General features: G+C 44.3%; 1 protein-coding gene across 1 annotated transcript; it reads right to left on the bottom strand.

Moving 5' to 3' along the window:
• Nucleotides 1-3,301: 3,301 nt before the first annotated feature.
• Nucleotides 3,302-10,420, bottom strand: DTX3L (deltex E3 ubiquitin ligase 3L). Its single transcript, XM_052648216.1, has 5 exons — nucleotides 10,231-10,420; nucleotides 9,009-9,214; nucleotides 4,920-6,455; nucleotides 4,280-4,497; nucleotides 3,302-3,418 (listed from the first exon to the last, which is right to left on the bottom strand). The coding sequence occupies exons 1-5, from the start codon at nucleotides 10,418-10,420 to the stop codon at nucleotides 3,349-3,351; spliced, it is 2,220 nt and encodes a 739-aa protein (XP_052504176.1). The 3' UTR covers nucleotides 3,302-3,348.
• Between the last annotated feature and the right edge of the window lie 4,694 nt (nucleotides 10,421-15,114).

Here is a 15,114-nt window from a genome sequence, read left to right as displayed (position 1 = left end):
GTAACCTGGATTCCTGACTTCAGTGAGCTGCTCTAGCAAATTAATTGAGCCCAAGGAGGGGGTCATGGGAACCTCTGATTTTATAGCCATTTAGTCAGAAGCACAGGAACAATCTAGACTTGTAATTGGCTCCTGAAATGGAGGGCAGTTTGGTGAGACTGGGCCCTTACCTGTGGAATCTGATGCTATCTCCAGATAGTGTCAGATTTGAGTTGAATTGAAGGACACTCAGCTGGTGTTGGAGTGCTTAGGGGAAAATCCCACACACTGAAATTTTGCAGGAACTGTCTTTAGGGAAACATCAAATATCTCATTACTCATAATTCTTTTTTCTTTGGAGACAAAGGTGTCTTGATTTGCCAGTGCCTGGTGAGCCATCTCAGAGAAGGCAATGGCACGCCACTCCAGTACTTTTACCTAGAAAATCCCATGGACGGAGGAGCCTGGTAGGCTGCTGTCCATGTGGTCTCGAGAGTCGGACACGACTGAGCGACTTCACTTTCACTTTCATGCATTGGAGAAAGAAATGGCAACTCACTCCAGTATTCTTGCCTGGAGAATCCCAGGGACGGGGGAGCCTGGTGGGCTGCCGTCTATGGGGTCGCACAGAGTCGGACACGACTGAAGCAACTTAGCAGCAGCAGCAGTGGGCCATCTGGGTAATGCAGTTTTAATGCTGGAAAGGTGAAACGAAAACTGTTGGAGCAAGGAGGGACAAGTGTACTCTGATAGGTTACTACATATGCTTTCTTAGGAGAGAAGACGTGCAGCCGACTTTTACTTTTGTAGTAATCTATGTGTTAAGGAGGAAAAATAATAAGAAATGTGAATTTTACAGCTGAACATGGCTGTGGAGTTAAGAGTAGTTAAGTCTATTGTGATACTACTTAGTAACAGCTACACGCAAAACTGGGCTTCTCAGGTGGCTCAGTGGGTAAAGAGACTGCCTGCAATGCAGGAGACACAGGAGATATGGGCTCAAGTCCTGGGTCGCGAAGATCGCCTGGAGGAAGGCATGGCAACCCACTCCAGTATTGTCTGGAGAATCCCATGGACAGAGGAGCCGGGCGGGCTACAATCCACAGGTCACAAAGAGTTGAACATGACTGAAGCAACTGAGCATAAACACAAAACCAGGCAAAGGCATCTGCCCAAGTGGCATGCTGCACACTGACTGTATTGCAGGAAACACCCAGAATCTCAACCTTAGGAAAAAGAAAACGGAAATGGAAAAGAACACAGGCAATATGCTCCTAAAATGGAAATAACTTTATTTGTAGCAAATGTTGATAATAATACCTTCCACAGAGCAAAAGCAGTAATCCAAAGGCTCGACAACCACTCACACTATGAAACTTGCACACACGTTGCAATCAAGGATCCAGATCTTAGCAGGAACCAAACTTTTCTTTTTTGAAGCAAATTTAGCTACAATATCCACAGACACAAAACAACTAATTATAACTCTAAGACTTTAGTGAATCGCCAAAAACTAAACATCTAATCTGATTTGAAAAAATATATATATACCATTTACCTTAAATTTCCTCAACTCTCTAAACAAAGAAAAAAATTCTGGGGTTTAAAATTTTTCAAATAGGACTTCCTCAGAGGAAATCTACTTTGAGTACTGTGCAGGAATCCATTTCTGAGAGAAGCTCAGAATAATAGGAACTCCTCAGCCTTCTCCATGGAGGAGAAGACCCCTGTCGGAGACAGTACAACTCTGAGCACAAAAGCCTTGGAGTCACCCTAACTTCTTCCAATTACAGCACCGCTACTTATTATGGGACCTTTGTCAAGGTACTTACCCTCTCTGCACATCAGCTTTCTCAGTTATAAAATGGGGATACTAATAGTATCAATAGTCCAGATACAAAGTTCTTATAAAGGGGACAAAATAAATACATATCAACTATTACTGTCTGACCAACAAAATTGTATGCATGTGTTTTTAAGAAAACAGCATCTCATTCATCATTTTTGGAAAAAGACTGGAACATGGATAACGAGATAGTTTGCTATTAAAACTTGTGAGTTGGAAAACCATTTAGAAGTACATTTTGGCATGCTGACATTCCTTACAGTAGGCGCAACTTGAGCCTTTTCTCTGTCCAGTCATTCTGAGGGAGAAATAATTTAAAGGAGAAAGCATGACATGGTGGGACTTAGCAAAAGGAAGAAGAAAGTGCTGTGGGGGCTACAGTTACTGAGAAAATGATAGTCTATGGACATTTTTGTGATTTATCTGTTGAAACTCAAAATGGGGTATGCATAAAAGTACAATAATATCCAGAGAGAAAAAATGCCCAGAGATGTGTAGCATTACTATGGCAGGGGAAGCGCACACCATTTGGCAGATTAGAAGGATCAGCAGGGAGCAAGGACAAAGTTTGGCCATTCAGAGTTCAGAGGCCGTGAGTTCTGGAGTAACAAACTCATTTTCCCCAATAAGTGGTGAGGACTCCAGAAATGGCTTACAAAGCCAATGGCTTCCAAGAGCTCTGCCAAAGATTTAGGGAATATATATTTCTCTGCTGGGTTATTAGCAATTTGAGTCAGGCAGCAAAAATTCAGTAAGCATCAACTATACTCCAGGTTCTGTGTCCCAAACACTGGTGGCTCAGATGGTAAATCTGCCTGCAGTGCAGGAGATCCAGTTTTGATCCCTGGGTCCAGAAGATCCCCTGGAGAAGGAAATAGCAACCCACTCCAGTATTCTTTCCTGGAAAATCCCATGAGCAGAGGAGCCTGGAGGGCTATAGTCCATGGGGTTGCAAAGAGGTGGACATGACTGAGCAACTTAAAGAGAGAGATTCCATTTATTACCAAAAGTTGCTCAATTTCTGTCCTGGACACCTTTCTGGCCATGGGATAGGGAGAGGAATGTGGTTCTCTAATTTTTCACAACCAAAGCCTTCCTCCCCTCCCCTGCCTCCATTCAGATTAGGATTTTACTCTTAGGATAGAGTTTAAAGGGCAAACAAACCAAACTAAAGGACTATCGCAGAGATAGCAATAAAAGGAGGATCAATTGGCATCGAGTACTTCAGCTGAACAACACAGAAGGTGATTTCAAACTCAGCACTTCACCCCTGTAACCCCAACAATGATGACATGTGAATGAGGTGCAATACCTCTGCAGCAAAATTACAAAGATCTCTGGGACTTTTTTCACCCATAAAATGTAACACTCCAGAAATGACAACCTTGCATATACAAACCACTTCTTGAGATGAAAAAATGTTTAAGGTGTTTTTACACAAGGATTTAGATTAGAATTTACTCTACTTCTTCAACTGCGCCTTTTGGAAACTTGGCTTGAGACATCCTTTTAATACAGTCTTTTTACTCAATTCCTTTATCCTTCAGCTCTTGTTTGACACGTTTCAGATAGTGAGGATCAGGGTAACCATACCTGCAGAAGAAAAGATGCCCTTAGTTTCACCACAGATGTTTTTTTAAAAAATCTGTACAGTAGGTCCTTGACATTAACATTCAGAGGTGCAGATATTTACAAACCATCCTGAAGGCTGATGACTGATAATCATTTGTAAGTGTGCTGAGGTGAATCTTTTAGCTGGTGAATACGTCTAGCTACCTGCCCAGGATCTGCCTTCTAACAAGACTTTAATTTCAGCTCATGGTTAAGCAATGATTCTCATAAAGTTATAATATACTGTATTTCTATGGAGGGTAATCATTTTGCTATAGGAAGGTTTTCAAATTTGGGAAATTAAGTCAGGATATATTCCCTTTTGAATACTAAGGGTCTGAAGTATTCTATCTGAATTTCATAAAGAGCAATTGGATTGCCCATGACACAACTCCCATCACCGTTAACTAAGACTTCTCTAGAGTTCTACTGGTCAAGTGAATTTAGGATCTCTACTGGACTCATGGGAGAGGAGGGTAGAAGAAAGGGTGATCTTAAAAGAAGGCAAGTGACATTCCTAGGATCTCCCCTTCAAATAGATGTGGAGTATTAAAATTATACCAAATTAAATCACCTTAGATACCATTTATCTTGCATTCTGAAGATCCACTGCCCTTTGATGCAAAATTTATGAACTGTATGATACCTTGTGGTTGGAAGGTAGAAGGCCATGGGAACCAGTCTTTCTGTCTTTGAGATTATCATCCCTGATTAGCATCTGTCAAAATACTGCATCCAGTCTCAGTGATATAAACTGTCTCCTTACAGTCACATCTTCAAATTGCCATGTTTTATGACCTCTAAATTCTATTTAGCAGCCATTCTGTTTCAAAAGGTTCTCACCTTTGTGGTCCCCCAGTCCAGGACGTTTTGTGATGGATATCATTCCACGTAATGACACCTGAGACTCCTAACGTTCGAGACTCCCCCACTGTGAAAATCAGTTTTTGGTTAAAGGCCCTACGAAGCAGAGCCAAAACCTCGTTTCCTTCCTTGTTATCAGGCAAGTATGCAGTTCGCTGTATTCCAAAAAATCTCAACCCTGGGTTTGGGTGCTCTTTCTGTATGAAGGCAAGAAAATGTCACATGAAAACATCTGTGTCTAAATTTCACTACATGTGTAGATGTGTTCATATGCAGATAGAGCAAACAAAAAACAAGAGCACTGAAGGGAAGCTCAGATTCCCCTTATAATTCATATTTCTCCTCTTTCCCCAAATTCATTCTGGGAATACAATCCTCCTTCCAACGCACAATCACCACCCACCCCTTCTCTGCCTTAATAGACAAGAAAGATACCTGTTATAAGTAAACAAAGTACTTTTTACTACTTACAAAGTTCACTTTATAAGCATTTAAAATCCTTTCATATGACCATGGAGATAACTGGGAAATCTACTGCCAATTGGTAATAGAACAGTCCCTGTGGCTCTGATAATCTCAGTTTACTGGAAAGAAATCCATGGAACTCAGAAACACTTACTGTTTGTATGCCTCCTTCAATATTATAAGTAATTACAATGGTGCCACAGGGTTCATAACCTGGAAGTGAATCTCTTACAACGACGACGCTCATTCTTCCATCTGGCTGATTCCCTTTCTGGACACCATAGGAAGTCTGGCACACAGGACAGACTGGCTTATATGAGAAGGCTTCCTGGATACAAGGGCTGCAGAATTTATGCTTGCACTTTGAGAGCACTCGTTTGTTGCTAACAGTGCTCAAACAGATGACACACGTGTCCTGTTCCTTATTCACTTCTGACACCTCAGAACTGGCGGGGTGCTGCAATGTTGGTGAAGCTGCTTTAGAATTATGACTATCAGTGTCCATGAGTGTTTCATTCCATTTCTCTGTAGCTGATGGAGACACTCCACATCTGTTTAAGACATACTGTTTTGCCTTTGTAAGATGATTTGGCAACCCAATCAAAGTCATTGACTCTTGATTTAGCACAAAGTATATATCTGGATGCCTTTTCCTAAAATCATCAGAGAACTTTGCCCCATGTAAGTGTTTTCTCTCCTTGCCCAAAAGTTTCAGGGAAAGAACTTCTCTCGTAATCTGACAAGAGACATGTTGATAGGTGTCGATGAAACTTGAATAAGCATGTATGGATAGATCCAATCCCTTGGTTTTGGGTTCAAATCGAATGCAGGTTTTCTGATTTATCCCCAAAATGTTACTTTGAGTGTCGTACTTTTTTTCTATCTTTGATATCTCCTGGGATAATTCTGCTTCTAAAAGCTTATAGTGAGTGGTATCAACCTCAATTCCCTTCATCATGTCCTTAGGAGTCAATATTTTCACAGGTGGCTTGACAAAACTTTCAAAATTCTTTGAGGCAAGAAAATGTTTGGCAGCTGAAATGTCATCTGCAGTCCCAAGGAGAGTTAATTCTCCTCCTTTCTCCTTTATGAGGAGCTTTGCAAACTGGTGATTTAACTCCTCTTTGATTTTGGTTGCCTGCTTACTGTCTGCTAGGGTAACACATTCCTGCTTCAGAGTCTCTACACACTTCTGAAATTCTCCGACAAAATTCTTGCGAGCTGCTTCGAGGTCACCTGATTGACTGGAGGTGAAGTCTATATAGACCATATTCGGAGAACTTGCCTGACTTATTATTTTTGTACCAAATCTTTTCTCTATGAAGGCTATTTTATCGGGCCAGGAGTGTGTGAAGTATTCAAAGAAAGCCAAGGGAACTTCAAAATGGATGCTTTTGTCTTCTGACCTGCTTTCTGGTTCGAAGGGAGAAACACAGCTGTTCCTGTCCTGCTGACTGAGTGGCTCTCTCTCTGATGTCAAAGGGGAAGATTCATGTTTCTGCTCCCTTTTCAGGAGCTGGTCACTTAAGAAGCCATGTACTTTTTCAATATCTCTGAAGTTACCACAGATTTTCTCAGTTCCATCATGGTCCTTCACTCGTGCGACGTTGGGGCAGTGAACAGTGATGAGATCCCTTTGCTCTTTAGAGAACAGTTGACAGTTCAGTTCCGCCATGACAGTAAGAAAGATCTGAAATTTTAAAAGGGAACAAATGAAATATATTAAACATCCAGGTCTATGTTCTCCTCTCAGTAGAATGTCTAGAGATGAGAGAAATAACCACGATGACTTCTTTCAGTTCCTTTCTGCAGAGCGGGCACTGTACTGCAGCCCAGAGGCACTCTTGCCCTGATGAAACAGCCAACTCTGTTTGCACACTGGAATTGCCCAGGGAGAAGAAAAGGCTGAGGCCCAGGCCCATCTTCAGAGATTGTGATGTAAATGTAGAATCTGGGCATTAACATTTTTAAAAATTCCAAGGACAAAAAGTCTGGATTCTAGAGCTGCCACTGTTGGTTTGACCTTGGCAAGTCGGGTGGAGGGTAGGCACTTCATTTTCTTGGTAAATTGCTATGTTTCTGACTAAAGGGTGTGAGCCTGGGAGGCGGCCATACATGTGAGGATGAAGTTTTTTCCTATTATTGTTTTTTCTCTCCTATGAAAATCCCATGGACAGAGGAGCCTGGTAGGCTGCAGTCCATGGGGTCGCTAAGAGTCAGACATGACTGAGCGACTTCTTTCACTTTTCACTTTCATGCATTGGAGAAGGAAATGGCAACCCACTCCAGGGTTCTTGCCTGGAGAATCCCAGGGACGGGGGAGCCTGGTGGGCTGACGTCTATGGGGTCGCACAGAGTCGGACACGACCGAAGCGACTTAGCAGCAGCAGCAGCATGCTCTTTCTTTAAAAACAAAACAAAACAAAACAAAAAAACTAACCCCCTAACTGCATGCAATGTTGCTAGTCCCTCTAAACCGTGGCCTTTAGAAACTCAAATATGAGAGAAACCCCAGATTAGGCAAAAAAAAAAAAAAAGGACAGTGGCAAATTGAACATAATATAAACATAATATAAAAGCAAGATTTCTAATGTTTTGTTCTCCCTCAAAATCTTTGCATAAGCTGTTCCCTCCGCATGTAACACTTTTCTTCTATCGTCCTTCAAAATGTTTCCTGAATCTAGCTACTTCTCACACCTCCATCAGGATCACCCAGAGTCCAAGCCAATGTCATCTGGCACCTGGCTCACTACAGCCCCTCCTACTTGGATTCTGACCTTCCACTTCCGCATTTTCCTAGACTCAGTCCTCCACACAGCAGCCAGAGGGATCCTTGAGAAATGTGAATCAGCTCACTCTACTCCCCTGTTCAAAACTACCTAAGGATTCTCTTAATATCTAAGTTGAAATCCGAAGTCCTGACACTCATCCCTCAAAGACCAGACTTCTGCTACCTCTTCAAGGTCCTCTCTCACTCTCTTGCTCTCTGCCCTCCAGCCACAGTGGCCTCCCTCCTTGAAGCTTCTGGGCTCGGGATGTAAGCTCCAGTCTGGGTGTGTTTGGGGTGGGGGTGGCTGTGTCAGCTTTACACTTGTTACTTTCCCTCTGCCTAAAATCTTTTTCCCCTAGAAATCCACTTAGCTAGCTCCCTTACTTTACTCGTGTCTCTACTCAGAAGTCACCTCATTTGAGAGGTTTTTTTTCCCGATATCCTATTTAAAACAGTAGTCCTTTACTATCATTTATCCTGCTTTATGGGCTTCCCTGGAGGCTCAGTGGTAAAGAATCCACCTGCCAATGCAGGAGACGCAGGTTCAATCCCTGGGTCTGGAAGATCCCCTGGAGGAGGGCATGGCAACCCACTCCAGTATTCTTGCTGGGAAAATCCCACGGACAGAGGAGCCTGGCGGGGTACAGACCATGGGGTTGCAAAGAGTCGGACATGACTGAGTGACTAAACAACAACAAATTCTGCTTTGTTCTTTTTCCTAGCAGATATTTATCACTGGCAGATATTTTATTCCCTATCTATATGATTACTATTATTATCTGGTTCCCTAGAAGGTAAGGTCCCTGAGGGCAGGGTCTGCTTGTTCCTGGGTATACCTTTGGCTCCTGTGACAGTGCCTGGCACATAGCAGGCAGCTGATTCTGATTTGTCAAATGTCTCTGCATGGCTGGTCCCTTCTCATCATTCAATTCTCAAGCCAAATATCATCTCCTTAGTGACTTCCGATCAGAAATAACACAAACTCCTTCTCTTTCCTTGCCCCATCCCTGTCACTCTCTAAGGTAAAACCCCATTATATTTTCTTCTTAGCACATATCACTCTCTGAAATGACTTTAGTTATTTTGTTTACTTGCTTATTGTCAATGTACTTCTCCATCCCCAGCAGGGACCTGTCGTGTTTATCTCTGTGTACCTCTCAGCTTCCCTGGTGGCTCAGATGGTACAGAATCTACCTGCAATGTGGGAGACCTGGATTCGATCCCTGGGTTGGGAAGATCCCCTGGAGGAGGGCATGGCCACCCACTACAGTATTCTTGCCTGGAGAATCCCCACAGAGGAGCCTGGCAGGGTACGATCCATACGGTCACAAACAGTCGGATACGACTAAGCAGCTAAGCACAGCTGTCTTCCAATGTCTACAACAGTGCCAGGCTCATAATAAATCCTCAGCAAATGGTCCTTGGACTGGAGAGGAAGTTGCAGGGACATACATAGCTCCCTTCAATACCCACCTTCTGGAGACAGGAATCCACGTCATTATGAATGTCCTTTACATTTGGAGGCTTCTCATCGTGGCTTGCCCCTTTTTGTGACTGTGTCGAAGAAGACATTTTGGTCTTCTTCTCTTCTGCATTTTCATTGGGTTCCAGGAAAATAGTCACAAGTTGGTTGTCAACCACAATTTGGTGCTCTCCTTTTTTCAACACACCATCCTTACCTTCAGTAGAGATATTAAATATACACATAGAAATGAGAGCAATTTCAAATAACCCTCTTACTCATGCATCTGTACCTTGCCCCAGCACCCTCACAGTAAGGGCTGCTCCCTGCATCCTGGAATGGTGGGTTAACCAGAGGGTGAAACAAAACTCTAAAAAAAAGAAAGTTACTCAGTCGTGTCCTACTCTTTGCCATCCCATGGACCATACAGTTCATGGAATTCTCCAGGCCAGAATACTGGAGTGGGTAGCCTTTCCCTTCTCCAGGGGAATCTTCCTGACCCAGGAATCAAACTGGGATCTCCTGCATTGCAGGCGGATTCTTTACCAGCTGAGTCACCAGGGAAGTCCCAAAACTCTAAAGAAGGCAGCTTAAGTTATATTGTAGAAAGGAAAGCTTAATGATGATGGAATATCATCCACTCTTTAGAAGTCACGTTCCTGAAACTGTCATGAGTTTCCCATTTCAATGTCATGGAATAATGCTCATCACAAATCAAGTGAGAGGAGCAGGAATCAAAGAGTAGATTCAGGTTTATAACTACATATATGTTTGCTGACACTCAGAGGAAAAGGCCAGGAGGAAATACACCAAAATATTCACATTGTTTTTCTCTGGGTGTTTTCTTCTTTATTATTTTCTCCCCTTTCCTTAGTATCTATAACTCTTGCAATTCTAGGAAACGAATCAATGGAATAATAATGGAAAACATCAAAGTGAAATACCTAAGTGACAGGGGCGTCTGGGGGCGGTACGGCTGCTCTGACAACACGGGGACACTGGCAAGTATTAACCAGACCAGAGACTGGGCACTTCTGGGCTGCGTCCTCTCCTCTGCGTTGGGGTTGCGTCTGTCAGCAGGAGCCCCCACTTCCTGGCTCCCAACGGACGGTACCAGACTTTCTCCCACCCTCTCTCCTAGATAAGCTTGAACTGGGTCTGCATGGAACGCCCGGGGGGCCCCTCCAGGGACGGCGGTTGCCCGCCCCCCCCAAGCCCCGGCCCTCAGCTCACCCGCCCTTTGCTTGAACTGCACCCGGAAGGTGTTCGAGTTGGGGTCGCTGCGGTCCAGGGCCACGACGGTGCACTCCCCGCCGCCCGATTTCCGGCTCTGGAAGTACTTTTCCAGCTTCCATTCCAGGCGCGTGCCGGGGTGGGACACCCGCACGAGCAGCGGGGACGGCGGGCCGAGGCTCGAAGCCATGGCTGTCCGCTTGGGGATGGCGCCGCGAGTGGCGGCGACGCAGCTGGGCCGGGCCGGGGCCGGGGTGCCTCCGCCCCGCCGCTCTGGGGCGCAAAGTTTCAGTTTCGCTTCCCCGGAGATCCTTCTCGGTTCCTGGCAGAGCCGCACCCCCTCCTCTCTTCGCCGCCCTCCTGGCCGCGGACTGCCAGGTGAGTAGGTCCTTTTCTCTGTTCCGCGGGGGGTGGGCGCAGAGGCTTCCCGGGGGTCCTCTCCTGCGGGCTCGCGCCGGGGGCGGGGAGAGGCGCGCGAGGCACGGGCGAGTCCTGGGCTTCCCTGGGGAGGGTGGAGACGGGGCAGATGCTCAAGTCAGATAAAGTTTCTCCTGAGTTTGTGATTCCTTTTAACTCTTATTGTTACTGTTATTTGCAGGGAAAATGTAATTCACATTCTAAGTTCAGGTTAAACTTACCTACATTCCTAAAAATTTGAATTTGTTCACCTGAATTGTGCCATATCACCTGTTACCTCTCTCTCAGTGCTTTAGACTGGCTCTTCGGGCTTTTCCGCCCTCCTTTCTCCATTTAGCCAACAATGCTGGACTTCATGGGGGCTTCCCTGGTGGCTCAGGGTTAAAGAATCCGCCTGCCAATACAGGAGACCCAGTGACACGAGTTCCATCCCTGAGTGGGGAAGATCCCCTGGAGTAGCAAATGGCAACCCACTCCAGTATTCTTGCCTGGAAAATTCTATGAACAGAGGATCCTGGTGGGCTACAGTCCACGGGGTCGCAAAGAGTCAGACGGGACCGAGCACGTGTGCACTGAACTGCACGGCTGCCCTGTGTTCTATGGAATAAAGGTGAGAGCCGAGGTACCACACCTCACCTGCTGGTAACTGGAGTCAGACTTGGGACTCAAGAAGCAAAATCTCTCAAAGCCCTCAAGAGGACTTTGAAGTAAAGCAGAATCTTAAAAGAGAGAAGGAGAGGGAGGGATGGGGCGCATCAAAGGCAGAGGGACCACCCTATTTGAAGCACAGAGGTAGCACTGAGGCTTTGGAAAGGATGTGATGGATAAGGGAGATGACAGAGGAAGGGTCTAGTGGAATAGAATGTGTCTAATAGAAATATTGGGCTTCCCGGGTGGCTCAGATGGTAAAGAATCTGCCTGCAATGCAGGAGACCTGAGTTTGATCCCTGGGTTGGGAAGATTCCCCTGGAGAAGGAAATGGCTACCAACTCTAGTACTCCAGTATTCTTGCCTGGAGAGCTCCAAGGACAGAGGAGCAAATATAATGTGAGCTACATATTAATTTAAAACTTTTCAATAGCTAGAAGTTTTAAAGTACACACAGGTGAAAATAATTTAGGTTCTTTTGCTCACAGTATCCTAAATTAATCATTTCAGCATGTAATCAATGTTAAAAACTTATCAATGAGATATTTTACACTCTTTTTTGTCATCGTAGGTCGTTGCAATCCAGTGTTATGTCACATTTGCATCATCTTTCAGTTGTGTTTGGCTACATTGCCACATTTCAAGTGCTCCAGAGCTGCACGTGGCTAACGGCCCGCACTGGACAGCACAGTTCTAGATGTCGAAAAGTCTTAAAGATCGATAGGGAGATGTGGAAGACAGATAAGTAGGGCAAACGAGAGAGTGATTTGTCAGATGTGCATTTTAGAAAGGTGGTGTTGGCAGTGCTGTGAAGGATACATTTCCATGCAAGGGTGAATGGAGGTGAAGCGGCCAGAGATAAAGTTTTTGCATATGTCTGGTAAGACTGGAAATGGGTGAGTCTTTATACAGAGCAATTTGGCTGTACTATCAGAATTACGACTGCATATTCATTCTTATTTTGCAGGTGCACTTGTAGGAATTTGTCCTGTTGATTGATTAGTACCTGTGTGAAGTGACCTTTGTACTAAGTTGTTCTTTACAGACTTTTTTATAATAGCAAAAGATTAGGAACCACTTGAGTGTTCATAGGGCTTCCCTGATGGTTCAGATGGTAAAGAATCTGCCTGCAGTGTGGGAGACCTGGGTTCGATCCCTGGGTTGGGAAGATCCCCTGCAGGAGGTCATGGCAACCCACTCCAGTATTCTTGCCTGGAGAATCCCCATGGACAGAAGAGCCTGGTGGGCTACAGTTCATGAGGTTGCAGAGAGTTGGACACAACTGAGCGACTAAGCACAGCACATAGCAAGTGTCCATAAAAGGGGTTACTGGTAGTTGAATAGCTTACAATGCATCTATACGATGGACTATAGGCTAACATGGAAAGATCTCTAGGATACCTTAAATGGAAAAGGCAAGATGCAGAATAGTGCATATTAGATGCTACCTTTTGAGGATGGGCCCAGGCTCTGAGGAGCACTCTGACCAAAGCTGGTGTCCCAGAGCTTCCTCCCCAAGAGGGCGAATGCCCAGAGGTGAAGGAGAGTTTGGAGAGCATCAAGTAGTGCCATCCCATAGCACTGAAGTTCTGCGGGAGCGTTAGGTATGTAAAGGGGAGGCTGGGAAACTGAAATTTCAAAGAGACCCTTGGACGTCAGGCTGAAGAGCTTGAGCTTTACCATAGGCAATGGAGTCTGTTGAAGGTTTTGAGCAGACAGTGCTTCTCAATAAATGTCTACTTTATGAGAGTGAAAAAAAAAAATGCTACCTTTTGTGTAAAAATGCCCCTGGAAGGATATTGACAAAGCTAATAGCATTGATTGCCTCTGGAAAGGGGATTTAGTGAGGGGAGTAGGAGGGAGCCTTTTATACGTTCTGAATTTGAACCAGTAAATGTAACCTGTTAACTATTCAAACAGTAAAGCATAAAATAATGTACATTTAAATCTTTAGAGAGAATGTTTTGCCATAGCTCAGTCAAGGAGCCCTGAAAGCTGTGAAGTGGTATCCGGGGGCAAGGAGGGTAGGGCCATATCTAAAAGTGATTTAGGTGGTGAACTGAATATGAAACAAAAGAGAAGATTCTAGATTTCTGACTTGAGTAGATAAATGGTATATTGTTTACCAAGCTGTGGAATCCAGGAGATAAAGCATGGATTTTGGAGGGATTGAATGAGGGTAGGTAGCAATGTGGGGAGTGGAGATGAGATTATGGATCCAGATTTTCAGAGGCTATGTTTGAGGGAACTATGGGATGTTCAGGTAGACTTGAAAAATTCGGCTTAGGAGAGCCATAGCCTAGAGTTACAGGTATGGGAGTCATATTTGCAGCTGGTGAGTTGAAGTCATGAGAGTAGATGAGATCACGTTTGGAGAGTATTTAGAAAGAGTTGAGACGTGCCTCTCATAAAATCCCGCGACAGCTGATGAAGGTTGAATCCAGTTGAAAGGTCTGTAGAGGCCAAGTGAGAGGTAACAAGAACCAGGGGAAGATGGCATTGGAGAAGCCTAAAAGCTGAGGTTCAGGAATCAGATCATGAAATGAATGAAACTACAGAGAAGAGCCAAATAAAGAGTAGGAAAGAGGAGAGGAGAGTCCACTGGGGTTAGCCACCTGGAAGACACTGATGAGCAGTTTCAGAGAAGGCTGGGGGTGAACTGCGAGCCAGACTGCTGTGGGCTGAGCAGGCAGATGAACAGAGAGTCAACTTTTTCAGCTGCCCATGAAGAGAAAGGAACATAGTAGGACCAGCAATGAAAAGTTGGGAAGGCTTTTGTTGCTGTTGTTGCTGTTAATAGAAGAGATTGAGTGTTTGGGGCCGTATGCTCCTTTCCTTTTTTCTAATTACTTTGGGGTTAAAAGAGTGCGGCCCCATACTGCCCAGTCTGTCCCAATGCCTTAAAAACTCCCTGATGCCTCAGCGGTAAAGAACCTGCCTGCAATGCAGAAGATGATGTTGATTCCATCCCTGGGTCAGGAAGATTCCCTGGAGAAGGAGATGGCAACCCACTCCAGTATTCTTGCCTGAGAAATCCCATGGACTGAGGAGCCTAGCGGTCTACAGTCCACGGGGTCACCAAAGAGTCGAACACGACTAAGAGCTAAGCACAGCATAGTACATCGAAATCAAAAACCCACCGGAAGCCCACAGCAGAAGCTGACTCAGTTTTCCTTCTTTTTGTGAAAACAGCAGTGCCCTCTGGAGGCAAAAATGTGTCTTCCCCTTGCATTTTAGGATTGTACTTGGACTTGCTTTTCCTGACATTTAATAATAGTGCTCTGATAATGCAGATAGCTGTACAAAATTTCCCTTTTGCAAAGGCATTAGAAATGATTTCAGAGGCCCTCAGGCGACTATGTGGCAACAGGTGTGAGCAGCTGTGTCTTTAAGCATTTTTATTCTTATTCTCCACAGTCTTTAATTCTTATGTTAGAAAAATAATTAAAACGTGTTTTCCCAGCGTTTCTGATTTTTATCCGCATAATCCCCTTTATAATTAGATCAGGGATATTTATCACAAATTCAGTAATGTACTTCCCCACAGGCACAAATACAGTTTCCTCTTCAGACACTGTCCAGGGGTCTTCACTCATTCATAGGCTGGTTTTCTCTTTTCTTTCTCTTTTGACTTTCCCATGTTTTATTAAAAATCTTTCAGGGTTTAAATTTTTTATTTTGCTGTTGTCTTTTTTCCTGAATGCAATAGTCAAATTGCACAAATTGCAATGTATTCTCAAGTCATTTTTTAATTAATTAATTTTAGCTGAAGGGTAATTACTTTACAACATTGTGGCGATTTTTGCCATACATTGACAT

This window comes from Budorcas taxicolor, chromosome 1, assembly GCF_023091745.1.
Source record: "Budorcas taxicolor isolate Tak-1 chromosome 1, Takin1.1, whole genome shotgun sequence".
Lineage (NCBI taxonomy): Eukaryota > Metazoa > Chordata > Mammalia > Artiodactyla > Bovidae > Budorcas > Budorcas taxicolor.
Note: the sequence above shows the minus strand (reverse complement) of the source record. Positions and strands in the feature narration are given on the sequence as shown.